Source organism: Macrobrachium rosenbergii, chromosome 34 (assembly GCF_040412425.1).
Source record: "Macrobrachium rosenbergii isolate ZJJX-2024 chromosome 34, ASM4041242v1, whole genome shotgun sequence".
Lineage (NCBI taxonomy): Eukaryota > Metazoa > Arthropoda > Malacostraca > Decapoda > Palaemonidae > Macrobrachium > Macrobrachium rosenbergii.
In genome coordinates this window covers 6,154,042-6,181,407 of record NC_089774.1, presented here as the reverse complement: position 1 = coordinate 6,181,407, position 27,366 = coordinate 6,154,042, and the positions used below count along the sequence as shown (strand labels likewise).

The following is a 27,366-nucleotide window of genomic DNA, read 5'->3' as shown; positions in this document are numbered from 1 at the left end:
AGATCAAGAAAGGTCGAGAAAGATCAAAGTACAGAGTCAAAGACCACGCAGAGGTAACTGCTGATCGACTGATAAGGTGCCTGGGTTCGATCCCCTAAAGATAACTGAGGGGGGAGGAGAGAGAGAGAGAGAGAGAGAGAGAGGTGGGTATTTGGGCATTTGAGGTCAAATGACCCAATACCCTCTAGGGCAGGACAGGAGGGCTTCCGTAAATGAGGTTTTCGAAGGTGCTTAGATGAGGTTAATGTGTTTTGAGGTTGGTGAGAGAGAGTGAGAGAGAGAGAGAGAATAGATAGGTAAAGAGAGAAGTAAATAATTGATAAATAGGTAGATAAAAAAAAAGGGCAAGAACTGTAATGAGAATTAGAGAATTGGAGAGAAGGTTAGAAATATGAATTGATTGATTGTAAGGTCTGTGGCGTCACAAGAGAGGAAGAGAAAAAGTGAGAGTGTGTGTATGTGTGTGAGAGAAATAGAGAGAGAGAGAGAGATTGATTACATTATGATGAGAAAAATTCCCATCAGAATAAAATAATCAGTTACATTTTCATTTTAATTAAAAGACATTGAAATTTACTTCCCTTATCTGTTAACTCTATTTCGATTTGGGTCTGGGCAAGTAAAATACCCCAGCCATGCCCCTCCCACTGACCTTTCAGTTCAAAAACAAAGTGGAAGAAACCAAAATTAATTCTGAATTTTTTTGGCTTTGCAAAATGAAGCTGAGATTGTACTAATTTTTTTTATTGATTTTTTTCTTTTCTTGGAATTTGATAGGAGCTGTCAGGGAGCAGGAATTGGAATTGAGGTTTTTCTGAAGGGGAAAAAAACAGTTGGAATGTTTTTTTTTCTAAGAAAAAAAAACGGAAGGGGTATTATAACATGTCTAGAATTTATAACAACAATATGAAAGTTGGGTGTTGTAATTGAATTGCTTGTTTGGTTACTTTCTCTCTCTCTCTCTCTCTCTCTCTCTCTCTCTCTCTCTCTCTCTCTCTCTCTCTCTCTCTCTCTCTCTCTCAAAAACATACATACATACATCTATATATATGTATATATTATATATAAAGAAAGAAAGAGAGAGAGAGAGAGAGTTTTCTCTATATTACTTTCAGTCTTAAACTTTAATAATAATAATAATAATAATAATAATAATAATAATTATTATTATTATTATTATTATTATTATTATTATTATTATTATTATTATTATTATTATTATTATTATTATTATTATTATTATTCAGTTCCTCGCCAAAATTCCGAGAGGGCCTCTAACAACCTCAGGTAACCAGAGATCCCAATCGCCAGGTTCTCACAGCCGAATGTTTACCCCAGCGTCATAATGAGAACAAGGAATGAAAACGAGATCCAATCTCCCCTCAAGGAGTTGGGGAAAAGGTCACTGAATGACCACTAAGCTGGAGATTAGAATGATTGGGACCCTGAGTCATTCATATTGGTAAACTTTCTCCCGTAGGGCCGCAGCAAAGCCGTCTGCGCACCTCATGCGATGCATTGTAGGCTTTAGTTGATGCGGTTCTTTGCGGCGTTCCTCAGGACCCGATGTGCAGCCCTTCTCATTTCTCTTTCATCCAGTTTGCTTTTCACCTTCTGACAATTGTTAATTTAGTCCTGCTCTCTGCTGCTGACTTCTGGATGTCAGGTGTATCAGTTTTGTTCTCTCTCTCTCTCTCTCTCTCTCTCTCTCTCTCTCTCTCTCTCTCTCTCTCTCTCTCTCTCTCTCTCTCCCCAGGCTGAATTCGCTTCGGAGACCGCGTCTTCAGCCGAAGATTTAAAGCAAGAAAAATAAAGGTTGTTAAGAAACTTACAGAAAGCACTGCTGAGATGTGATAATTTGAACTGAGATGTTTGTGAGTATATTGGAGTATCTATTCACAAAATTAGGACATTAATGACCTAATTATTAAAAAAAACCTAGATGGCAAATTGCTTATAGATACGAGGTCTTCCAGAATTAAGGAAATTTAACTTCTTGTTCTGTTATAAGAACATTTTGTCAGTGTAATTAATTGTACAAGTTTTTTTTAAGAATAGATCTTATTTGAAGTGGAAAAATTATGGCCAGCAAAGATCTTTGGCACAGAGTTTATATTTCAGCTAAAGAATCATAAAATTTTTCAGCTAAAAAATCATATTTTTCAGGTAAAAAATAAAAAATTTTCAGCTAAAAAATAATTAAATTTTTCGTCTAAAAAATCACAAGATTTTTCAGCTAAAAAATTCTAAAATTTTTCAGCTAAAAATCATAAAATTTTTCAGCTAAAGAATCAAATTTTTTTTCAGCTAAAAAATCATAAAATTTCTTAGCGAAAAAACCATAAAATTTTTCAGCTAAAAAAACAATTTTTCAGCCATCATTCAAATTTTTCAGCTAAAAAATCATAAAATTTGTCAGTTAAAAAATCATAAAATTTTTCTGCTAAACAATCTTAAGATTTTTCAGCTAAAAAATCATAAAATTCTTCAGCTAAAGAATCGTGAAATTTTTCAGCTAAACAGTCATTAAACTTTTCAGCTAAACAATCATAAAATTTTTCAGCTAAAAAATCAAAAATTTTCAGCTAAAGAATCATGAAAATTTTCAGCTAAAAAATCATGAAATTTGTCAGCTAAAAATCAAAAATTTTCAGCTAAAAAATAAAAAATTTTTCAGCTAAAAAATCATAAAATTTTCAGCTAAAAAATCATAAAATTTTTCAATTAAAAATCATGAAATTCTGAATAAAATAAAAATTGAAAAACCAAAAACCACATTAACATCTGAAGCACTTAAAAACTATTAAAACCAGAACTCAAACCCCACCCAAACCGAAAACGGAACAAAACAAAACAAAATTGTAAGAGCATAGCTGGAGAGATCTTAGAAGTGTTGAAGGAAATTGAGAGAAGAAGAAGAGTGAAATGAGGAGAAAAAGAATATCATGTGAGGAACAAGTCACGCGGAAGGAAGGAGAAGGAGAAGGAGATTTTCCTCAGCTGTAGGGAGAAGCAATGTGACTTTTAATCTTATATATATAATGGCACTGCTAAGGCATCTGTCTAAGAGAGAGAGAGAGAGAGAGAGAGAGAGAGAGTTCAGGAAAGACTTTTACCTTAGTTGTAAAATGGGATATGATATTGTTTGACCTGAGAGAGAGAGAGAGAGATCAAATCGTCATTGATGGCATATATATATATATATATATATATATATATATATATATATATATATATATATATATATATATATATATATATATATATATATATATATATAAATATATATATATATATATAATATATATATATATATTTATACAGTATATATTATGAGAAAAACATAGACAGATTCCACTACCACATCCATACTATAGCTGCAAAATTTTGAGACCCTTGTGCGGAAAACTTCCACAATATTAGCAAACTTCGCATACGTACGAAGGATGTTCATCAACAGCTTGTCAGATCCTTCTTTATACACTGCACCATTCACCTGGTTTTTGCACCTTCTCGGTATTGAGACTCTTTCCAAGTGTTCCTCTCCTACCTTCTAACATTTCCCAGTCATATCCTCCTCTCAGCAGCCTGAAGTTTCCCATTCCTCCCACATGAACAAACCACCTGAAAATGATCCAGCCTTTCACCTAAAGTAACCTGTATACCAATTTTACCTACTCATGTTTTTCAGTCCTTCCGTTCTCCAAACATTTCCTTTTCATTTGCATGCGACATTCCCCATCTTCTCTCTTCTATTCAGCCACCCATCTACACTGAAGCCCTTGCCATCACTTTGCCATCACTCACCCAGGAATATGTCGGTTTAATGGCCCCCCATTCCCATAAAAAAGCACATAAATGGACCCCATTTGCATATCATCAATTCCTCTTGTTGGTCAGACATTTCGCATTAAGAGGAACATAGCAACATTAACTTACCTTTACTGGAGAGACTCTTCGACAGCAGTCAGCTTTTAGTTTCAGCTTTTAGTGTCAGCTTTTAGTCAGCTGTTGTTGGGCTGTCAGCGTCGGCGTCAGGTGTCCACCACACGTCTCAACACGTCCAAATTACCCGCCATTAGCGACGGCTGACAGCCAAAATGGCGCGAACTTTCTGGAAGGTGTTGGATGTATGGTGTCACTCTGAGGCGTTTTGGGGGGTTTTTCCCCCTTGTCCCCCCCCCTTCCTCTGCAGGTACTTTGACGTATGAGTTTTTTCTTTAATGTTACCAGGAAGAGGTTGAATCATTTATTCTTTTTATGCAAAATGGTTTACTAACCGTTATGTGCAATATGCTGATGGCTCTGGTAATCTTTTAACGTTGAGATTGCTCTCTCTCTCTCTCTCTCTCTCTCTCTCTCTCTCTCTCTCTCTCTGTGTGTGTGTGTGCATATTAACTTGAATGCTATAGTTGAAAGCTCTCTCTCTCTCTCTCTCTCTCTCTCTCTCTCTCTCTCTCTCTCTCTCTCTCTCTCTCTCTCCACACACCTCATGTAATTCATTTACTCATCAGAGCTAGGAATTTCTCTCTCTCTCTCTCTCTCTCTCTCTCTCTCTCTCTCTCTCTCTCTCTCTCTCTCCACACTTCTGTTTGCATAGGATCTCTCTCTCTCTCTCTCTCTCTCTCTCTCTCTCTCTCTCTCTCTCTCTCTCTCTCTCTCTCTCTCCACACACACACACACTCACACACACCTCATCGCATAATTCATTTACTCATCAGAGCTAGGAATTTCTCTCTCTCTCTCTCTCTCTCTCTCTCTCTCTCTCTCTCTCTCTCTCTCTCTCTCTCTCTCTCTCTCCATGCCAAAACCAAAGTGGTCATCGATTCAAAATTGGAATCAAAACTAAAAACCAAAGTTAAAACATCTCAGAAAATAACTTTCACCCTACACCAACTGGTTCTGCAGACCTCACTCTGTACCCTTCACTCACTCAAGCCGGTCCCAAGCCTGGACAAAAAGAGAACGGCTCAGAAAGAAAGCTTAAGAAAACTGCACCAAACCTTGACTGTGGTGTGCAAGAGTTTATGGGTCACATTGAGGCGTTGAAGGTAATTGTGAAGTGTTGATTTAGCATATCTGAAGGGATCGTGGTAGCTAGCTTGGCTGGCTGTTATAGACATCTGTCGCTGGTCTTAAACCTGTTATTATTTTCTATGTCTCTATTCCCGTTATACGATTTCTGTTTGTTTGTTTGTCTGTCTCATACAGATAGTTATGCGCGTGCGCGAGCGTTTTGACGGACATAAGTATTTTATTTGGATTTTGAATTTTTTTTTTTCCAATTTTTAGATATCTGGAAACGACAGAGTTCCCTCTCTCTCTCTCTCTCTCTCTCTCTCTCTCTCTCTCTCTCTCTCTCTCTCTCTCTCTCTCTCTCTCTCTCTCTCTCTCACAAAAATTGACCCTTACAAAAAATTATAATCTTAAATATTTGTACTCACTAAAACTCTCTCTCTCTCTCTCTCTCTCTCTCTCTCTCTCTCTCTCTCTCTCTCTCTCTCTCTCTCTAAATGGCACAGACGCAAAAATAGAACCACAAACTTAGCTCATTGCCCTAATGCGTCAAACAGGTAAATCCTTAAGATGCAAAAAAAAAAAAAAAACTACGCACTCAGCAGCTCGCGGAAGCCAGTATAGAAACCTGTCATTAAGAGCTGTAAGAGTCTTCTCTGCCATCTGGGGACTTGGGGAGAGGGGTGGGGGAGGGGGAAGGCTTGGTCAGCTAGACCTATCTAACAGAGCGTACCGTGACAAAACCAAGATGTTTTCTTCACACGCGACGAAGGGAGTTCTCCTGAGAGGGATACTTCCCCTTAGGAACGCCGCCAAGATAGGTCTCAGGAGTGGGATACCTACCGTTAGGAACGCCACCAAGATAGTTCTTAGGAGAGGGATACTTCCCCTTAGGAACACCACAAGACAGTTTTCAGAGGGGATACCCCTTGACCCACCAAGACAATCATTGCAAAGACCACAGGACAGCAAGTTAAGACTCAATCTCTTGCCAAGAATAGTCTTAGGGCGCCGGAAATGCCCCTTAGAACGTCAACCAAAAAGACAGTTCTTCAAAATTACCTGACCCATAAAGGCTGCAATCATTGCAGAACCACAGGACAGCAAGTTAAAACTCATCATTTCCTACTAGAATATTTTTGTACCTAGAAATGCTGAGGTATAAAATAGAGGAATGATGATAATTACCTGACTTATAAAGGCTCACTGGGAAACCATCTCTCTATACCTCTCTTATAGGTTCCATCATCAGACCTTTAGAATTAGTATATAATATAGATATTCCCTTCTCTCTCTCTCTCTCTCTCTCTCTCTCTCTCTCTCTCTCTCTCTCTCTCTCTCTCTCTCTCTCTCTCTCATCACAAAAACCACACACCAAATCCCACATCCAAGATTCAGAGTAAGATATTCCCTCAAAATGAAACGACCGCCCAATTCATTAAGATAATCAACTCGCTCGCTAAGTAAGACGTTAATTTGTTTCTCGTTGGTTGGCAACATGTGGACAATGAATGCAATTGCTTTCTGCGGTCATTTTTTTATTTGCATGGATATGACTGACCGCTGTTTTTAATTTCGTTGTATTTTTATGAGCTAATTTTATCACTTTAAGTGGTAATTGGATTGTGTCAGGTGGTATATATGTATGTATATATATATATATATATATATATATATATATATATATATATATATATATATATATATATATATGTCTTATTCATTATGCCTTGAGAATGATTTACATCGTCCCTTCGTAACCAAACCTGAAGGCCCAGGTTCGAATCCTGGCCTGGGACAGATGCACTTACCAAATATATAATTCCCCTCGAGTGGAATTTGATTCCCAAGGCACGGTTGATAGTTTGTGAATATAAGATATATATATATATATATATATATATATATATATATATATATATATATATTTTTTTTTTTTATATATATTATTTATTTTACAGTAAAATATAACAGATTAAACCCAACGTTTGTCAGGGAGACTTACAATAACTTAACAGCATAATCCCCACACACCCACACACCCACACCCACACGCTGCTTCGGACACTAACCAACCGCAAATGAACGTGCAAAACTCGTAAATCATAAAAACACGGAAAACTACAGATATAAAAACTCCTATTTAGGCTAAGGCGGTTTTGCGTCTGCGGCCGAGTTAGCGAGTGAACGCAATTATCGCCCCGAGAGAGAGAGAAGGAGAGAGAGATTGAGAGAGAGAGATATTAGCATTTGAAGTCGGTTAAGAATTCTTTAGGCATTTGTCTTGAATTGTGAGTTCAATGAGATGCAGAGAGGGACTGGATGCTGCGTGAGAGAGAGAGAGAGAGAGAGAGAGAGAGAGAGAGACACTTCTATAATATGCACTGGAGAGAGAGAGAGAGACTTCTATAATATGCACTGGAGAGAGAGAGAGAGAGACTTGTATAATATGCACTGGAGAGAGAGAGAGAGAGAGACACTTCTATAATATGCACTGGATAGAGAGAGAGACTTCTATAAGATGCACGGGAGAGAGAGAGAGAGAAAGAGAGAGAGAGAGAGAGGTCAATAAGATGCATAAGCGGTTAGTGGATATTGCACGGAGAAGGGAGAGGGAGAGAGAGAGAGAGAGGTAACGAGTTTGACCATAAAGTAATGAGTATGACGTTATACATCTCTCTCTCTCTCTCTCTCTCTCTCTCTCTCTCTCTCTCTCTCTCTCTCTCTCTCTCCCCGTCACGATTCGGTCTTGTTTTTCATAATGGCTTGTTAACTGAACTGCTTAACAAGTCATTTCTATCTGTTGTAAACAGATAGATATATAGAGAGAAATATATAGATAGAGTTAGTTGTATTTCAAGTATTTGCCTTCATTCTTAAAATAATATTCTATACAAACCATATCAAGTAAAAAATGCTGTATGAGCCGCGGCCCATGAAACTTTAACCACGGCCCGGTGGTGGACTGTCCTATATCGTTGCCAGACGCGCCATTATGGTTAACTTTAATCTCGAATAAAATAAAAACTACTGAGGCTAGAGGGCTGCAATTTGCTATGTTTGATGATTGGAGGGTGGATGATCAACATACCAATTTGCAGCCCTCTAGCCTCAGCGGTTTTTAAGATCTGAGGGCGGACAAAAAAAAAAAAAAGTGCGGGCAGAAAAAGGTGCGGACAGAAAAAACGCGGACAGAAAAAAGTGCGGACGGACAGACAAATCCGGCACAATAGTTTTCTTCTACAGAAAACTAAAAATAGCCAAGTTGACTTAGACCTTAAATCAACAAAAATTCTCAAAATAAAATTCGCCTTTCAAGATCCGCATCTTAAAGATAATAGAATTATCTTAATTAAGTTAGTTTATTTGGAAAACCCTGTGTCTTGGATAGTTGATTTTCGGCCTTGAAATAGGTCAAGATGACCTAATGTTGCTGGCATCAGATTCCTAAGGTATGATGCAAGATCCGTTAACAAGAGGGGAACGTTTATTATTATTATTATTATTATTATTATTATTATTATTATTATTATTATTATTATTATTATTATTATTATTATTATTATTTATTCAAAGACGAACCCTATTCGAGAAATATTTTAGGGTAACCACGCAACCCAAATTCCTACCCCAAACTCTCTTACCTGGACCTGGGCTTTCAACAACGAGCACCCCTCATGTCCCAAAGTCAGTTCAGACAACCCCTTTGCCCCCAAAAATCAACGAAATTCGGATAAGCAAATGTAGCCCACCTGGTGGGGTGACCATATGTCATATTCAGGAAGGAAGAAGTATTAGAAATTCTCTCTCTCTCTCTCTCTCTCTCTCTCTCTCTCTCTCTCTCTCTCTCTCTCTCTCTCTCTCTCTCTCTCTCTCTCTCTCATGCCTTGCGCGCTCCATATGGTCATGAATTCCTAACTATTATTATTATTATTATTATTAAAAAATGCTGAGATACATTAATATGCTAAGCAAAATAAATAAATAAAAATAGTATTAAAAAACAATTTATTCACAAATACACAAAGCTCATTCATACGCCTCTTTCATACAATCACAAACCCTCATTTATATTCATTTTTGTATTTAATTTTATCGAACTTCACGCACCTATTCCTTACTTCCGCGCGCGAGACCGCCCTAGAGCGGAAGAGATTTGGAAATTTTTATGCCCCCCCTGGCTTAGGGTGGGGTGGGGGTACAGGATCTTACGACATCTGTCAGTCCACAAGCCCCCTCTTTATATTGACAATCAACCCCCTTAGTTCCACGCCTGGGAACCTCATTGTGTCCATCATTCAGTCGAAAAATCTTTCAGAAAATTCTCTCTTAACTGCAATTATCCTCCACACGCAATATATTTTTTCTTTCCATCAAAAAAATCATTCAAAAAATATTATCATAATTGCAATCATCTGCCACATGGGAAATGGAACCATTAATTAAGCAGATATAACTCCCTGTCTCCAATTCCAGAATCGACTGGAAAGGGGTACTGGTAACGAGAGCTTATGGTTATGGCTGGAATCTCCTTACCTGGAATTAAATTTAGAATTCCTAGGATCCTGTAATATATAGGCATTTAGGAAATCTCTCTCTCTCTCTCTCTCTCTCTCTCTCTCTCTCTCTCTCTCTCTCTCTCTCTCTCTCTCTCTTTCTCTTTTAAAGGTACACTTATTGTGTATACATGGGTTTTTCATGCATGGAATGATTATACATATTATGCTTAGTATACAGCAGAAAATATTAATAAAATAATTATTATTATTATTAATGGTAAAATTAATAGCAATATTTAAAGATTCACATCCATTATTTTAGGATTCATTATTGAACATAAGTAATTTAAAGTTCATTATTATTATTATATTATCATTATTTTATTATTATTATTATTATTATTATTATTATTATTATTATTATTATTATTATCATCATCATCAGTAGTAGTAGTAGTAGTATCAGAGTAAACTTCCCTAAACCGCCCCCACCTTCCACACGGAAAACCCCATACATAAGCAACGGAACGAGATAACCCACATTATGCGGATATTGAATATGACACCGGTTAATCCCATCTGCGCTATACCCCACATCCGCGCGGATAAAAGGGAAGTAGGAGGAAGGAAGTGGTGATAGGAAGAAGCAAGGAAGGGAAATAGGAAGACACACGACTGACAGAAAGAGAGAGAGAGAGAGAGAGAGAGAGAGAGAGAGAGAGAGAGAGAGAGAGAGCATCAGGGGATATTGGGTTTCATACCTGTCATATACATGTACGGAGAGATAGACGGATATTGGTGTTGAGGTGTTATGAGGGCGCGCAAGCCCGCGTGTGTGTATCTCTCTCTCTCTCTCTCTCTCTCTCTCTCTCTCTCTCTCTCTCTCTCTCTTATTCTGTGTGTTCATTCATTTCATAATTGATATTCACTGGTTATGTAAATTATGATAATGAATGGCAGAAATTTTGATGAATATATTTTCATACTGTTAGTGTCAGTTCTAAGTATCAATAAAAGCCTGGTTTTTGTTGGCTTAAAAAATTATATATCACATGAATGCGACCGTTAGATTCAGCTGTAATAAAGAAAAGAAAATATATATTTAAACATATTATGTATAATATATATCTGTCTTCTCAGAAAAATGTTTGTATATTTATATATATATATATATATATATATATATATATATATATATATATATATATATATATATATATATTTTCTTTGATAGATAATATTTCTGTCTTCTCATAAAAAAATATTATATATGTACATATATATATTTTCTTTATTTATAATATCTATCATCTCAGAAAACATATTTGTACATATAAATTTTTCTTTATATATATATATCTATCATCTCAGAAAACATATTTGTCATGTGTATTTTTCTTTATATATAATATACCTGTCTTCTCAGACAATATATTTGTACATATATGTTTTTTGTATATATAAAATATACATTTGTCTTCTCAGAAAATATAATTTTTGTTTGTATAAAGTATATCTGTCTTCTCAGAAAATTTATTTGTTCGTTTCTATGTTATTCTTTATATACAATGTAACACATCAATATCCTCAGAAAATATATTTGTACATGTATATTGTTTTCTTTGTATACAGTGTAATACATCTGTCTTCTCAGAATATATATATATATATATATATATATATATATATATAATGTATCTTTCTTCTCAAGTCGCTTTGTTTGTGTAAGACAAGAAAAGATGGAAGCCAGCTCCCTAATCCCTTGTTTATACAACTGATAATACCATTAGGAAGCAACCTAAGCTCCATTCCTCTGTTGCAAGTTGTTCGGATGAGCGAGTGGTCACTGGAGCGTGAGGCCACTCATTTGTCGACTTCGGAAGGGTTTGTTGCACAAACTGTGTTTTTGGGATGCCTCCGGGATTCTGGACTAGGGGCTCCCTTCCTCAGGGAACCGTGTTTTTGGGACGGTCTCTCTCTCTGAGGGCTGTGTTTTGTGAGGGATTGGATATTTGGAAAGTTATGTCTTCGTTCCATGGTCATAATTTGGGATTTATCCATATACTCAGACGTGGGGGTGTCCGGATTTGGGTAATGATTGAGTCAGAAGGATTTTTGGAATACGTGATTTGGGAAAACTTCAGGATTTGGAATCCTGAGGACATGCCCCCGGTTTGGTCATGGAGGCCTCAGGGGAATATATTGAAGCCATAATCTGAAGACCTGTCCTTGGGACTTGAACATGGAGTCCTTGCAGGATTCTCTGGAGCTTTTATCTGAAGATCTGACCTCAGGATTTGGACACAACAGTCCTTGGAGGGATTTTTGGAACCTTCGCCTGAAGCCTTAGATTTTGAATGCTGGACTCGGGATTAGGACGTATTGCTCTTGAAAGGATTCCTGGAGTTTTGTCCCTCATACAGAACCCGAGAAGTTTCATGTTCCTCGTCTGGAGACTCCCCACAGGTAAGCAATCAAATTGTATTTTTTAATTATGCCATCTGCAGGTAAGCGATGAATTCATATCTTTTAATTGTATAATCTACTCAAAATAAGCCTTATCTCAAAAATAATTGTAAATGAAAGTCATTCCCTTAGAGATGACTGAGGTAGTTCTTGAAGTGAGGCATGTTCAATTAGACGGGAAACACAGAAAAGATAGAAAGTTCCAAAATATGGAAGTGAATGGTTAGAAAGATTGATGAAACCGCTTGGGTATAGTTCTTAGTAGTAGTTCTTTAATTCTTGGCATCAAAAGTTTATTGCAAAATTGTAGTTCTTGAATTTTTTGGTCGAGAACATATTGCGTAGTTGAAGTTCTTGTAGTTTTATCTTCGAAATCAATCACTTGTTTGCAGATCTATCACATTTGGTATCATGAGTATATTGTGTAGTTTAGGTTCTTTTCCTGCCTCCCAAGCAGATGCTCAATAACAGAAACATCAGCTTAGGCGAGAAAAAATATATTGCGTAGTTGGAGCCCCTCCATTTTTGGTCAGAAATATCTTGAAGGTCGTTCTCCCAGCTTCTGAAGAAAGTTACAACCTTACCTAACGTTACTTTACGTAACCGTGACAGCTGGAAGCCATAGCAGTTCCTTGGGAGAGAAGAAAATTCTCTTTTGAATACTGTGACTGATTATTGCTGTTATCTTTTCAATATTATGCTGTTTGTCACAGCAGGGAGTGGCGCCATGAAAAGCCAGATGTCACTGGTGTATTCATACTTTGCTGAATTAAGAAAGAACCTGTAGCCTATGCAGAGAGCTTTAACTACATTACACATTTCATACACCTACACAGAGGATTCATCAGGGGCCTCCTATACCTCATACACACACACACACACACACACACACACACACACACACACACACACACACACACACACACGCTAAGTTATTCACCAACACCTCACAAGCAATTTAGAGCATCATAGGTTCTAGGATCCCAGTCCAAACAGCCTCATATCCTCACCTTTAAAGAAACTATTCAGAAAGCTCCCCTGAATCCTATATTTCTGACTCCTGACTACCTCAGCTATAGAGGTTTCGTAACCCTTCGAAGCTCATTAGGTGGAAGATTAGAAAGAAAACAGGGGGTTTTCCTTGAGGACTGACGTGTGACAGGTTTCTGCGTCGTAGCGGAGGATGTGGAGATTTCAAAAGCTGCCAGGAAAGTGGGCGCATTAGAGACAGGAGAAGGCGAGCATATCAGGAACAGGAGAAAGCAAATGTACTCGAAAAGGGAGAAAGCGGGCATACCAGAATTGGGCAAGAAAGTGTGCTTACCAGAAGCTGGTGAGAAAGCAGGCATACCAGAATCGGGCGAGAGAGCGGGCATATCAGAAACTGGTAAGAAAGCAAACATATCAGAATCGGGCAAGAAAGCGGGCATACCAGAAGCTGGTGAGAAAGCAGGCATACCAGTAATGGGCGAGAAAGCGGGCGTACCAGAAACAGGCAAGAGAGCGAGCGTACCAGAAGGGAGTACGAAAGCTGGCACGCCGGGGATAGAAGAAAGCGCAAGTATCAGAAACACCTAGGAAGCAAGCGCATAGAGGTCGAGAAAGAGAGCGTACCAGAAACGATAGAAAGCGGCTGCACCAGAAAAGGGCGGTGAAACGGGCACACCAAAAGCGAGCATGAAAACAAGAGTACTAGTACCCAGTGAGCATACCAGCAACTGGAGAAAGTCAGTTTACCAAAAACAGGCAAAGAGAGAGGGCATGCTCAAGCTGGGCTAGGGAACCAGGGCACACCAGAAATGGGCAGGAAAGCAAAAGAGAACTGGAGGTGGCTGGTGAAGCTGGCATACCAGAAATAGGAGAGAGTGAATGTTCCAGAAATGGACAAGAAAGTGAGCACTCTAGAAGTGGGTGAGAAAGCTAGTATACGGACGAGTAAGAGGGAGCGAACGTACCTAGAACAGGATAGAGAGCAAGACAAGCGTCCTCGAGAAAGGCAAGTGAAGGGGCGTACCAGTACAGGGAAAGAAAGCGAACATACCCTTTACCCTGAATCGGTTAGAAAGCAAACAAGAAAGTGAGAAACGGACAAGAGATTGAGCTTACCAGAAATGGGAGAAAGCAAGCACACTTAGAACAGGACAGAGAGCAAGGTAACCAGGAACAGGCAAGAGACAGGAGGCAAACCAAAAGCTGGTGATGGCGATCACACATGCATAGCAAGCAAGTTAATTTAAGTAGCGTTTTGTTCATTGTTCGTCACAGCGATAAAGCTGATAAATAGTAGTAAATGGCCATGGAATTAAAGCCTTGTCACTCACTTTGTGGTTCACTTTTGGTGTCCATCCATTGGAATTCAGACTTGAGCTGCTCCTAACTTGCACCTGCTAAATTGCTGCTTGCTGGACGCAGCCTTGAGTGTCCTGTCATATATGACAAAGAAGGTTTCAGTCAGAAACAAAGAATGGGTAACTTTAAAGTGTTTTGGTTTGATTATTATTATTATCATCATCAGAGTACCTGCTCAGTCGGAATAAAAGAGAGATATGAAATTTTGTAATGTATCCAGGTACATTAAGCTACCTTATTTTCTTGTTCGAGATTTTGAGATGATAATTCACGGAGTCTAGTCCCCATAGACTATCTGCATCACACATAGAAAAGTATGTATGTATGAATGCAAAGTCATATTTCACATGTTAAGTTTACTATCCACTTGTCTTTCCAGTTAAATTGAGCAAGTGTGAAGTTTCGATGTTTCCATAACTATCATTGTCATCATGACATGCAAGTTTTGACCAGACCGTGACCATGATTAAGCAACCTTTTGCGTCAGAGTCTCTGTAAAATACCATAACAATCTTTATCATTGCTTTCATGCATCACAGCTTTGGAATTGTCATTTAATGGCACTGGCTGCTATGCTGACACACTCCAGTGCCTGGCGAGTTCTTAGTTCTGCTGGAATGTCTGCAGGAGGAGTCAGACTTACATTTGCATTGGACCGTGATGGCCTTTGGGCTTAGGAGGACCTCTGTGGTCTTTGGTTTCAGCATGAAGTGCCCATTTTGTAGGGTATCCAACTGTGGATCCTGCAGAGCAATGGCTGCCTGTGCCAATACCTTGCTCGGGCATGAAGTTGTAGTGCTTCATAGCTCCAAATATTGAAGGAGCCTGTCATATTCTGCTGTACAGTTGTCAAAGAGATGCCCTCCCAGTTGAGGTATTGTCTTGATGTTGATACCCTTGGGTGCATAAGATGCACTTACAAAGGAAACCACTTTGACAGCATTCCTTGTGTCAGTTAATGCTTCACCCAGAATCATCTACAGAACAATAATAACACTATCATCTGCTGTTAGGTGGACATGCAGTCAGATTATGATGAAATTATCCCTGTTTACTGACATTTATTTATTATTATTTAGAAGATGAGCCCCCATTCATATGGAACAAGCCCACCACAGGGGCCATTTATTTGAAATTCAAGCCTCCAAAGAATATCATGGTGTTCATTCGAAAGAAGGATCAGGAAGTCGTGGCAAGCACAGAAAGAAGAGTTCACTTATTAGAAAAAACAGATCAATAAACAAATCAATGAATAAGTGAATGAAAATGTAATTAAATTATTAAAATGCAAGGAGAATTGCATTAGGGCAGTCGTGCATTGCATCTTCGCTCGAAATTCTGAAGTTCCAATTGCACTACTTCTTCAGGGAGTCTATTCCCAGTGACCCTACTTCCAAAATTAATAAGCACACCTTTTTTCAAATTCTCTGCAGTTGATCTTACAACACTTGGGAGTTTTTATTTTGAGGAAGTGAGGCTTAATTCATTTGCGGGGAATATCAGAATGAATAAATATTTGAATTAAATATATTGTTTTGTTACACTTTATATAAAAAACGTACAGCGGAAGTCCAAACTGCGCGTGCACCCAATTAGATTACTACCAAAGAAAGCAAGTTTTTTATAATCCTCTTATTTCCCCTCACACTGGCCTTATACCAGCAAGGACTCTTGGCTCCAAAAGCATCCCGTTTGTTTTTATAGCAGCCTGAACATAACGGGGAGGTCCATTTGTAAGAAAAATAATAGTCATAAGCAAAACTAATGATAGCAAATAGACCATTAGTTGAAGAGTCATTTTATGGTAACTATATATTACACGAAGCCACTGACAGATCAAATAGATAGCCGGCAATCCCACAATAGATTGAAAAATAGATAGCCCTCTGTCACGGAACGATCTGCAGCCAGCCGCCACCACCACCGCCAGAAAAGATGGCAGGCATCAATCAGTCCCACCAGAGGTAGCAGCTGTCATCATCCACTCTTGAGTTCAGGATTCACGCGAAATTTCCCTCGTTAATTGCTGTTCTCGCGTAGGTCTCGGAGCAGCCGAGGGTGCCGCGTGAGAGATTGAGAAAGAGATATGAAGTCTGTTGATGGAAATAGAGAGAAAGAGAGAGAGAGAGAGAGAGACGGAGATGAGGATTTAAATTTTACGAGTGGCACGTGCTTAGATAGGGCGATGTGAATGTTTTTGTTTTTGTTATTCTTCTTCTTCTTTTCTTCTTCTTCTTCTTCTTCTTCTTCAGGTTTTATTCGTGAAGTCAATGTACTCTCTTGTTGAAATGAGACACACACATATTTATTATCTATATACTTTGTGATTTTAATGTGTTTTGTCTGTATATTTTTCCCAGTAGAATATTCAAATTTCAGTTTGATTTGAACCTCAAACTTAAATTTTAAAATGCTTTCTTCTCTTACTGTATTTTATTGACGGTGTATATTTTAATTACCTGTATGATCGCTGGCTGTATTTTTATAACTGTGTAATTACCTGTATAATATCCTCCATAGCACTGTATATCATGCATAGAAATGAGTTCTGTGTTGATATCAACTTTGGGAGAAGGTCAGCAGGGAGTGAGTATATTGGCGTATTTTCTTTTATTTATCTATTTATCTTTTATTCATAGCAGACTCTGTTTATCTTTTATTTATGGCACCTGTCTGCTGAAAGAGAGAGAGAGAGAGAGAGAGATTTGGGTTCTGGTAACTGTTTACTATGTCTACTGAGAGAGAGAGAGAGAGAGAGAGATTTGGGTTCTGGTAACTGTTTACTATGTCTACTGAGAGAGAGAGAGAGATTCAGGTTCTGAGAGTCTAGAGAGAGAGAGAGAGAGAGATTTGGGTTCTGGTACCTGTCTACTGAGAGAAAGAGAGTGTGGTTTCTGAGAGATTTGGGATCTACTGAAAGAGAGAGAGAGAGAGAGAGAGAGAGAGAGATTTGGGTTCTGGTACCCGTCTATTGAGAGAGAGAGAGAGAGAGAGTGGGAGTGAGAGTGATTTCCTCTCCTAAGATATTCACTGAGAGATTGTGAGCATGGCAAGGAATTTAGAGATCAGATATGTAAATTGGTTTTTCTTAAATGCCTATTTCCCATTTATAGTCGATTTTATTGCTCATTATTTTTCAATTTACAGTTTATGATATTTATTTTTTTCATTGACAGATAATTTTATCAATAAGCAAAACTAATCGCTCCAGAAAATAGATCATATATCTTGCAACAAACCTGAGGAGGAATTTGGTTTAAGCGGGAATGGGTAACAATGAGGCCGGGGACGGAACAGAACTAATTGAGTCGAGCCTCACTTGTCTTTCTGACAGAAGCAGGTTACACGGCTCCGGAAACACAGAAGCAGGAGGAGAATTCCTTATTCCTGGAATCAAGTTTCACTAAGGAATCGTCAGACCGGTTGACTTTAAAGTTGCCAATTTATTCTAGAGGATCTTAGGTCTCGTTGTGACCCGTGTTGACCTTTTGATTTTCTGCGCGTCTTTACGGGATGGGGTTGCTAGCCCAGGCCCTTTTTCAACCTGGCTGTTGGTTAACAGAGACCGTGATTTATTTTCAAAAGGAAAACAGGCCCGAGTCGCTTCTACCCCGTGGGATCGATCTCAGGTCTCTAGTCGAAGAGGCTAGTTCATTCACTACAGCAAAGGGAAGCAATATATATATATATATATATATATATATATATATATATATATATATATATATATATATATAGAGAGAGAGAGAGAGAGAGAGAGAGAGAGAGAGAGAGAGAGAGAGAGAAAAAATGCACGGAGATGGAGCAAAGTGATGTTATTCTGTCAGTCAACAATCAAGTATGTTTTCCACTGTATGGGGTCACTTTTGGGCGTTTAGCATTTGCATGATAATTGTCTGGTTAAAGAACTTCGAAGAGTGAATAATGAGAGCCTCGTGGACGATAAGAGGTGAGAATGAATCGAGAGAAGAAGAAAGAATTTGCGATATCAGGTAACGAGAATAAAATAATTGAAAAGCATTTAAAAGAAATAAAAAAAAACAATTGCTTAGACAGAGACAAAGAGAAGAAAATTGCAATCTCTTGCAGCAAAGTCCTTGAGCACAAAATATCCTTAGATATCGCCGGAGAGAGAAAAAGAGAGAGAGTGCTACGAAATCCTCCAATCCTGCTAATGAGATTGCTTGCATAAGAACACCCGCCTATCTCAAATCTGCAGTGGAAAAAAATGTGAAACAAGCAGAAGCCCCTAAAGGACCCCCTGTCAGTGCTGCGTCTTGGGCAAAGAATAGTAAGTGAAGCCAATCGTTCGCAAAAGACGAGAGAAACTGCGCTAATCCCTACGCTGAAGAACCGGCACTCCTTCCTACCACTCTCCCAACACCCCCAGGCCCCGAAGATTACCCTGGATTGGCACATTAACGAAAGCCCTCCAGAAGAACCTGAAGAGTATATAAAGGCGTCGCCTGAGGTGACCCCTCACAGCTTCATCCGACTTCGAAAGCGACCAACGACCCACCTTGTCCCCAAGAGAAGTTGCGAAGTTGCGGACAGAGGCTGTTTACTAAAATTCCAAAAAGGAGACGCATTTGGGCCTCTGGCACAGACAGGAGGGTGTGAATACCTGCTACAAGAAACGGATTTAGAAATTCCGGGACAAGCCAGGCTGTATCCAACAAGGCATCTGCAGCTGTTACACGAACATCTGGAAAACTCGCCAGCAGTGAACTACTAGCTAACCACTTCCGTTCAAGATGAGCAACGCAACTCTTCCCCAATTTTCTTACTATGCGTAGGTTCAGTTTTATGTTTTGCCTTTGAGCTTTCACTTTTGATCCCCCTCCCTATTTTTTTTTAGGTAGGATGCTGACCAGAGTCCTAATCCCCCCGTGAAACTGTATCTAGGAAACCACAGGACTCTTTCAGTACAGTCAGATGGTGGATTTTTTCAAGGCTCCTTAGCCTGCAAACCTGGACCTACAATTGTGTCCCATCACAGCTGATAACAATGAGCTAATCTCACCTTTCACTCCTATTTCCATTTCCTCTTACGATTTATCAGTCTTACTAATATGACTGTATGGGATATTTGTGTGGCTAAGGTGGTAGTATGTATATGTATATATACAGTAACTCTTCATACATGGGCACAGAAGCTTCATCACAAGCACGTTGATTCTCCTATATTTCATATAATAATTTGAGTGTTGTAGCAAACATATTGAAATTAGAGGGCTGCAAAACCTGTGGCCTGGCCATATGATGGCCTTTTCACCATGGCAAGAGTGTCGTCATTTTCATCCCCGACATCATGCTTAATAAGCTGACTGATGTTGGTCTCAAGCAGAGGAGCTTGTATGCTAGTATTTAGGGTAGCATTCTTCTCCAAAATGAATTCACAACCTTAAATAATGTAGTTCTCAACCATGTTTCCTTGCATCTTTTAACATATTGCTTCTAAATCTCTCTTGAATTAGCCAGTATTGGTGGTAAAAATTTTTTATGTTTTTACTTGCGAGATATCACCTCAGTGAACATACATAGCTTCATTATTACACCAGTATAGATACAAACATTGAGAACTTGCTGCAATAAATTACATGAAAGTGCTAAAAAGTGCCTGAAAGTGAATTCCAGTCTTGCACCGTTTGGGAAAGATTTTGGCAACTTAGTGCAAAGTTTGGTGTATAGATTCTAAACGAGTAGAAAACACGACTGCTTAACACTACATTTACTCGCATCATGCACCAGATGTAGTTTTTGACAGGACCCACCATTTAACGGATCTTTTCTCTGCATTTTTGTCGTGCCAGATCTCACCAGGAGGTCTATTTCGGGTATCCCGAAAACGTCAAGATCGTGGACTTCGTACCAGAACACATGAAGCACATGATCCACCAACACTGGTACAGTTTCCCTCCTGTCAATCCCATGTGGCATTACCTGCTGGGGATCATCTATGTCTTACTCGGTTTCTTCTCCATCACTGGCAACGGACTGGTGGTCTATCTCTTCATTGTGGCTAAGGTAAGCAAGCGTAAGTTGGAAGTATGTTGATGTCTGCCTGTGTTTGTCTGTTTGTCTGTGAATCTTAGCTGGATATCTCAGGAATGAGTGAACTAATCTCATCAAGCTTGTTAGTTGGGTATGTGAGCAAGGGAAGGATGCCTCAAGATTGGATAAAGGATTTCGGTGAATTTTGTCAAATGTTTTCATTATAAGACCTCATCTCTTGTACAATTTTTCTTTGGTATGGCTTGCTTGATTCTAATTCATAAAAGTACTATAGTTGGTTTCAGTAATTCTTGATTTTTCACAATCTAAGTACTACCTCAACACACAATCCTACTTTCATGGAAGAGTTTGGCTAAAATTCAAAAACAAGCAAATTTATTTAAAGATAATGTAAAGCCCCTACCACGAAAACAAGTTGATATGTCTATTTGATACCTAAGGCAACTGCTTTGGTAAACTAATTCTCCCAAAATCTTTCCCAGGGCCTCAAGACTCCAGCCAACCTTCTTGTGGTCAACTTAGCCTTATCAGACTTGATCATGTTAACAACTAACTTCCCCTTCTTTGCCTACAACTGTTTCATGGGCGGGCAGTGGATGTTTAGTGCTCTATACTGCGAAATATATGCTTGCTTAGGTAAGTCGGTTTTGAGGAACAATGTTCTGTAAGAATAGACAGAATGGGGCACTTGATGCCTTTATGCAGACCGGTCTCAAAGGAAAAGTAAAATAGAGAGCTGTAATGCTTTATTTAGCCCAAGCCATTAAATAACCCAAGGGAGCTATTAATGCCAATATTTGGAAAAAGTAGAAACGGAAAGATAATAACATATGAATAAAGACAAAGCTACTAAACCAGGTCCCATAACTAGATACTGGGGACTACAGGTAATTATTCACACGAGGTGCCATAGCTAAATGCAAGTTCTACCAGACGCATTAACCGCATTAACTGACTTTCCTCCCTCACCAGGTGCCATAACAGGCGTGTGCAGCATCTGGTCCTTGGTGATGATTTCCTGGGACAGATACAACATCATCTGCAATTCCTTCAATGGCCCTAAGTTAACCATGGGTAAGGCAGTCATCATGTGCCTCTTCTGTTGGGCCATGGCAATTGGCTGGGCCCTCCCTCCATTCTTCGGATGGGGCAAGTACATTCCAGAGGGAATCCTGGACTCATGCAGCTACGACTACCTTTCGCAAGATTGGATGGTGAGTTCTGATGAGCCACTTTCTCCCATATCAGTAGAATCTATATTCAAAATATATCTTTCTATATACCTAGTAAAGTCTAAAATGAATTTTTGTTGGGAAAAGGACCATTGTCTCTATAATCAGTGCTGCAATCTATATCTGGCGTCTATAGGTAGAATCTATTGCTGGGGTCTTCAGCTAGTGTCTGTAACTGGAATATCTAACTAGAAACCTATATTGGCAAGTGCCAGTGTTTCTGGAACCTGTACCTGGTAACTATAGCTAGAATCTGTCGCTGGAATTTTTAACTAATAACCTCTGTTGACAAGTGCCAATGTCTCTGGAAGCTGTAGCTAGTCTGTAGCTGGAATCTCTAACTCGTAACCCCTACTGAGAAGTGCCATGTTTCTGGATTCTGTAGCTAGATTCTGTAGCTGGAGTTTCAAACTCTTCACTTCTAGTGACAATTTCCAGTGTTCCTGGATTCAAGGCTGGTATTCATAGCTGGAATTTAGCTGGAGCCTTTAGTTAGTCATTGTAACATCTGACAAATATCTTCACTGTTCCTGCATGGAACTAAAACGTAGCCACTATCCATTGCTAGAACAAGTAATAAGGCTTCTGCAGCTAAAATCTCTATAGAGACCTCTCTTATGTGCCTCCTTCCTCCTCCTTGCAGACAAGGAGCTACAACCTCGCCATCATGTTCTTCGATTTCGTGTGTCCTTGCACCATCATCATTGGATCCTATGTATTCATCGTGAAGGCCATCTGCGCTCACGAGAAGGCGATGAGGGAACAAGCGAAAAAGATGAACGTCGCCAATCTTCGCTCTGGAGTAAGTGACACTGTCTGTCTTGTTTTTCCATCTTGCCCTTTACCTTTCTTCTGTCTATTTCTGTGTCTCTGTCTTTTTTGTCTCTGATGTCTCAAATACCCTTGAATCTATTGTGCCTCTGTTCACTAATCAGTGAACTATTACCTCCTTATAAGTCGACTAGTAGTTACTGTTATTGAAGTAGAAAGCCCTCAACGAGGTAATCTAAATTCATCACAAGAATGACCTCGATAAGGTTAATCCAAATTTATCATACCCTTTTCAGGAAGCCGATGCCCAGAGAGCTGAAATTCGTATTGCCAAGACAGCCATTGCCAACGTCTCTCTGTGGCTCATCTGCTGGACGCCATATGCAGCTATTACCATGCAGGTAGATGCACAGAGCCATTAATATGCAGATAAATGAATTATTATCTTTATATTTTCTTTTGTTCTTGCTAAGGATAGTAAAGGGGGAAATATTTAGGTTATGAAACAGGGAGATCATTAATCCTAGGATGTGGCTAAAAATATGGGAAGTTAATTTTCTTTGGATGCAGCTGAAATGATGGGTGAGTATTTTTTACGTATATTCCTAGTCAAGGATAGGTTTTGAAACTTCCATTTCCATGTTCTTACAGATAACTTAAACAATATTATCATGAGCACCACTATATGCTGGGCAATAAGAATTTTTTATGTAGCTTTTATGTAAATCTACCAATATTATTACAGGCTTTACTGTGCGGTAACAACAGAAATAACTTTAATGGCATTATATCCAGTTATCAGTCTTCAAAATAAATTAGACAGTATTATTCAGGAAACGTCTTCTGTAAGTCCAGTTTATACATGTAACTGACAATCCTTAAACTGATTTTAATCAGTAAATAAAAAAAAATTGTACTGTAACTGAGTATGGGATTTCAACCTTTATTCCCTTCATCATAGGGTTGAAAATTGCTTTGGGAGGGAGGTACACTAACTATAACATAACAGCCCAATTGCTAGTTAGTATACTACAATAGCCCTAAGAAAACTTGTCATTGGTAGTTAGTTTTAAGATAGTTAGTAAGTTGGTTTAAACTCCAAATATACAAAAGATGTCATTTGTTCACCCAAAATTCTGATAAAAACATTTTTCCAACAGGGTGTCTCTGGCAGCCATGACACCATCACTCCACTGGTGACAACACTGCCCGCCCTCTTGGCCAAGAGCGCCTCTTGTTACAACCCCTTCGTTTATGCCATCAGCCATCCGAAATTCAGACAGGTAAATTTCAGAACACTAAATATGAGATTTATGTTTTTTTTAAGTGTACAAATAAGGACCATTTATCTATATTGCTTAGATTAGTTGATTTCTTTCTAAGTGAAGGGTTCTCCTTGGTGTCAGAAATTAATATATCTGCTGATTCTCTTAACTGTCAGTGAGTAATACTGAGTAAGACTCAGGATGATTGACAGTCCGTTGAGCATTGCTCACTAATCATAAACCTGTTAGCTGATCTTTCACCAGTAACTGTAAATTTTAGCCATCTGTTTCGTAGACTCAAGAGTCTGGACAGAACCATGAATTGTTGAATTAAGAACAAAATATCTGGAAAGTGAAATGAAATAGTTGCCATTACTGAAAGCAAAAGATAAAACAGCCACAGTTTCGGAAAATGAATGACAGCACAACACACTTTTCTGAAAGTAAACTGCCCCTGTTTCAGAAATTAAAAGGTGAAAGAACAACTGCCTGAAAATAAAGGAAAGAAAACATGTTTTCAGAAACCTGGCCTTGTACAGGAACTGTATATAACCTTTCGTAAGCACCAGCCTGGAGATGGCAGAGTCGACCTTTGTGCCCCAAATAATCTTCGTTGTTCTTTTCTCCCAGGCCATTACCGTCCACATGCCTTGGTTCTGCGTCCACGAGCCCAGTGAGAAATCGACTTCAAGCGACAGCAAGAGCGAAACCAGCGTCACCACCACATCAGAAGAGAAGGCGTAGATGAAGTTTCAGTCACCACAATGACGTATGTTGTGAAGGCCTGTTCTCTTTGACCAAAATAATCTAAGTCGTTCTAGTGCCGTGTCTTGTTTGTTTGCGTGAACTGTTCTCTCTGAGTAACAAATATAATTGCTTGGGTTCTTGGGACGAATTCCACGTCAAAATTAAATGTAAAGGTTTCTGGTAGAAAGTTTGCACCAAAATTAAGATAAATATTACAGGAATAAGGCAATCACTGAATGCACAATCATTCGAAACGGCGCTTTTGTTTCAAATCTCTTCTCGTTAACTAAAATTTTACTTGAATTTTTGGTAGATCGTTACTTTCAAAATTTAAATAAAGAAATTAATTAGTCCATACTGTGATTAAGAAATGTTACTTTCAGTTTAATACAGTTGGCTATTATTGAGTACCTTTAAACTCAATTCACTGTGCTTGAGTCACTGAGTATATATGAATACTAAGTCAAGTTATCTATTGAAATCGTTGGCAACTTAGTTCCTGAGTATATAAATGCATCTGGGAATCTTAAATGATGGCTAGAAAGATGATGTGCATATGTGGTGTGCTGGCTTTTCAGTGCCCTGTAACAAAATTCCTTAACTGTACCATTCATTGGTAACTAAGTTTTCAATACATACTAAGTTATTGACCACAAGTGTAGCCACTAGTTATAGACAATTGTTGTTAAGTTTATTGACAATAAAGTACATTATCTTCTAACTTTATTGACTGCAAAGTAAATCAATTATTGAGCATAGTTAGCCACTAAGTATTTTGGCTGCTAAGTTTATTCATAACTTACTACGTTGGCTAGTAGGTTTACTAACAGCCAACTATACTGGCTCCTTGGTTCACTGACAGCTGACTATGCTGGCTACTTGGTTCATTGAGAGCTGACTATGCTGGCTCCTTGGTACACTGACAGCCGACTATACTGGCTCCTTGGTTCACTGACAGCCGACTATACTGGCTCCTTGGTACACTGACAGCCGACTATACTGGCTCCTTGGTTCACTGACAGCCGACTATACTGGCTCCTTGGTTCACTGACAGCCGACTATACTGGCTGCTCAGCTCGCTGACAGCCAAACTTATTGCTGACTAAGCTTACTGACAGCCAATTATATCGGCTATAACATTCATAGACTATTAAATATCCCCTTTTTATCCCAAACAGGTACAAAAAACTAAAAGTAAAAAAAAAATCCATGTCAGCACTTTTTCGAAGACGGATGTCCGCTGAGATTTCGACAACGCGATAACAAGTGACCCTTCACCTTTTTGTATTGATGAGTTGCTGACTGAAAGAAGCAACAACAAGCAACGATCTACAACCTACAACCTCCCCGTTGTGTTTTTTGTTTCCATGACTTGCAACAACAGAGTTGAAGTGTTGCAGGCACCGAGGCCTCGGTAATATGTCTATATTAAAACCCTCCTTAGCAGCATTTGACGAGTATTTCATTACCCTCTTGAAAGCTTGTTTACATTCTACTACATCTTCTTCTTCTTCTTTAAGAATGAGTTTTGGAATCTTGGGTCAGAGAACTGAAGAGGAATAACTTGTTTCACTTTCAGATGTTTGGTATACTGAAAAGGGGTTGCATGGGTCATATGTAACAAAACTCAACACTAAAGGGGTCATTGTATATAAAACTAACTGATATATATATATATATATATATATATATATATATATATATATATATATATATATATATATATATATATATTATACATACTGTACACACAAGAAACTCTCTGCACTCATTAATATAAGAAAATTAAAGCTATTTTCCTCCAGTGAAAATTTTGCCGTTGATTATTTTTAAATTTCTGTGAGCCGAAAAACAATATGTTAGTGGGTTACACACACACACACACACACACACACACACATATATATATATATATATATATATATATATATATATATATATATATATATATATATATATATATATATAATTAGACTTTATAACCCACTAACATACAAGGCCAAAAGTTTGTTTACTGCTGTACATTTATCAAGGTCAATCTGAAGTGAAAACTGTTTTTACCATCTTCTATGAATCTATGTCAGTTCCCTGGACCTATTCATTGGATGAGGTCAAAACTGTTTTCTCTGTCTTTGGCATAGTTCTGATATTTCTACACCAATTGAGGAATAACTGAAAGTCAACAGTGACTGAAGAATCATATATATATTTCAGAAAGGTCTACGCTACATGATATATGAAGACCAAACTGTTTTCATTGCATTATGTATAAACTGAATAACACATTCCACACGAAAGGATGAATGAAGGAAAAACTGTTTTTTATCACTTCATAAATAGGAAATCTCTCTATGCAAGGGAAGAGAGTGAGGACTGTTTTTATTTCATTTATAAATATTGATTAAAACTGCATCACAGCACTTTGGAAAGGATTACTGTTTTTGTCACCTCATAAATGCTTGATGAAATGTTCTACGCAAGAGGAAACAGGAAACTTAGACACCTTTTTTCCATCTTGTAATACAAATAATTTAAAACCGTTCAGAGCGTGAGTTGAAATTCATTTTAGAATTTGATCTGTATCTTTTCTCGTTTGAGAAATTGTGGCACTTTTGTTTCAATACTTGTGTCTTCTTTAATTTTATATATATATATATATATATATATATATATATATATATATATATATATATATATATATATATATATATATATATATATATATATATATATATATATATATATTTATATTTATATTTCTATATAGCAACATATACAGAAGACCACACAGAGTCTCCATTTTCAAAATGAGAAAGAAACATGAAGGAGAAGCCATGTTTACGCATGACTTGATAAATTCCCTCGAATCCACACCACCAGTTGTAGGGGAGACCCGAGGAACGAGTAGGGATCCCCCAGGGGAAGAGAGAGAGAGAGAGGGAGGAAGAGAGCCCCCCAGAGAGATCCCACGAGGCAAAGGCCCTACCTTACACAACGTCAGGTAAT

General features: G+C 38.3%; 1 protein-coding gene across 1 annotated transcript; it reads left to right on the top strand.

Annotated features, from left to right (window-relative positions):
• The first annotated feature begins 18,810 nt into the window (after window positions 1-18,810).
• LOC136856117 (compound eye opsin BCRH2-like) lies at window positions 18,811-25,811 on the top strand. Its single transcript, XM_067133765.1, has 9 exons — window positions 18,811-19,122; window positions 20,144-20,357; window positions 20,828-20,981; window positions 21,318-21,559; window positions 22,221-22,379; window positions 22,645-22,749; window positions 23,509-23,631; window positions 24,244-24,382; window positions 25,539-25,811. The coding sequence occupies exons 1-8, from the start codon at window positions 19,085-19,087 to the stop codon at window positions 24,355-24,357; spliced, it is 1,149 nt and encodes a 382-aa protein (XP_066989866.1). The 5' UTR covers window positions 18,811-19,084; the 3' UTR covers window positions 24,358-24,382; window positions 25,539-25,811.
• Window positions 25,812-27,366: the final 1,555 nt, after the last annotated feature.

Bases quoted from the DNA above. Each gene is read 5' to 3' on its own strand.
- LOC136856117 (XM_067133765.1), top strand. From the start codon at position 19,085: ATGAGCAACGCAACTCTTCCCCAATTTTCTTACTATGC. The intron at 20,358-20,827 runs GTAAGCAAGCGT...AATCTTTCCCAG, and splicing joins ATCTCTTCATTGTGGCTAAG to GGCCTCAAGACTCCAGCCAA. The intron at 21,560-22,220 runs GTGAGTTCTGAT...TCCTCCTTGCAG, and splicing joins ACCTTTCGCAAGATTGGATG to ACAAGGAGCTACAACCTCGC.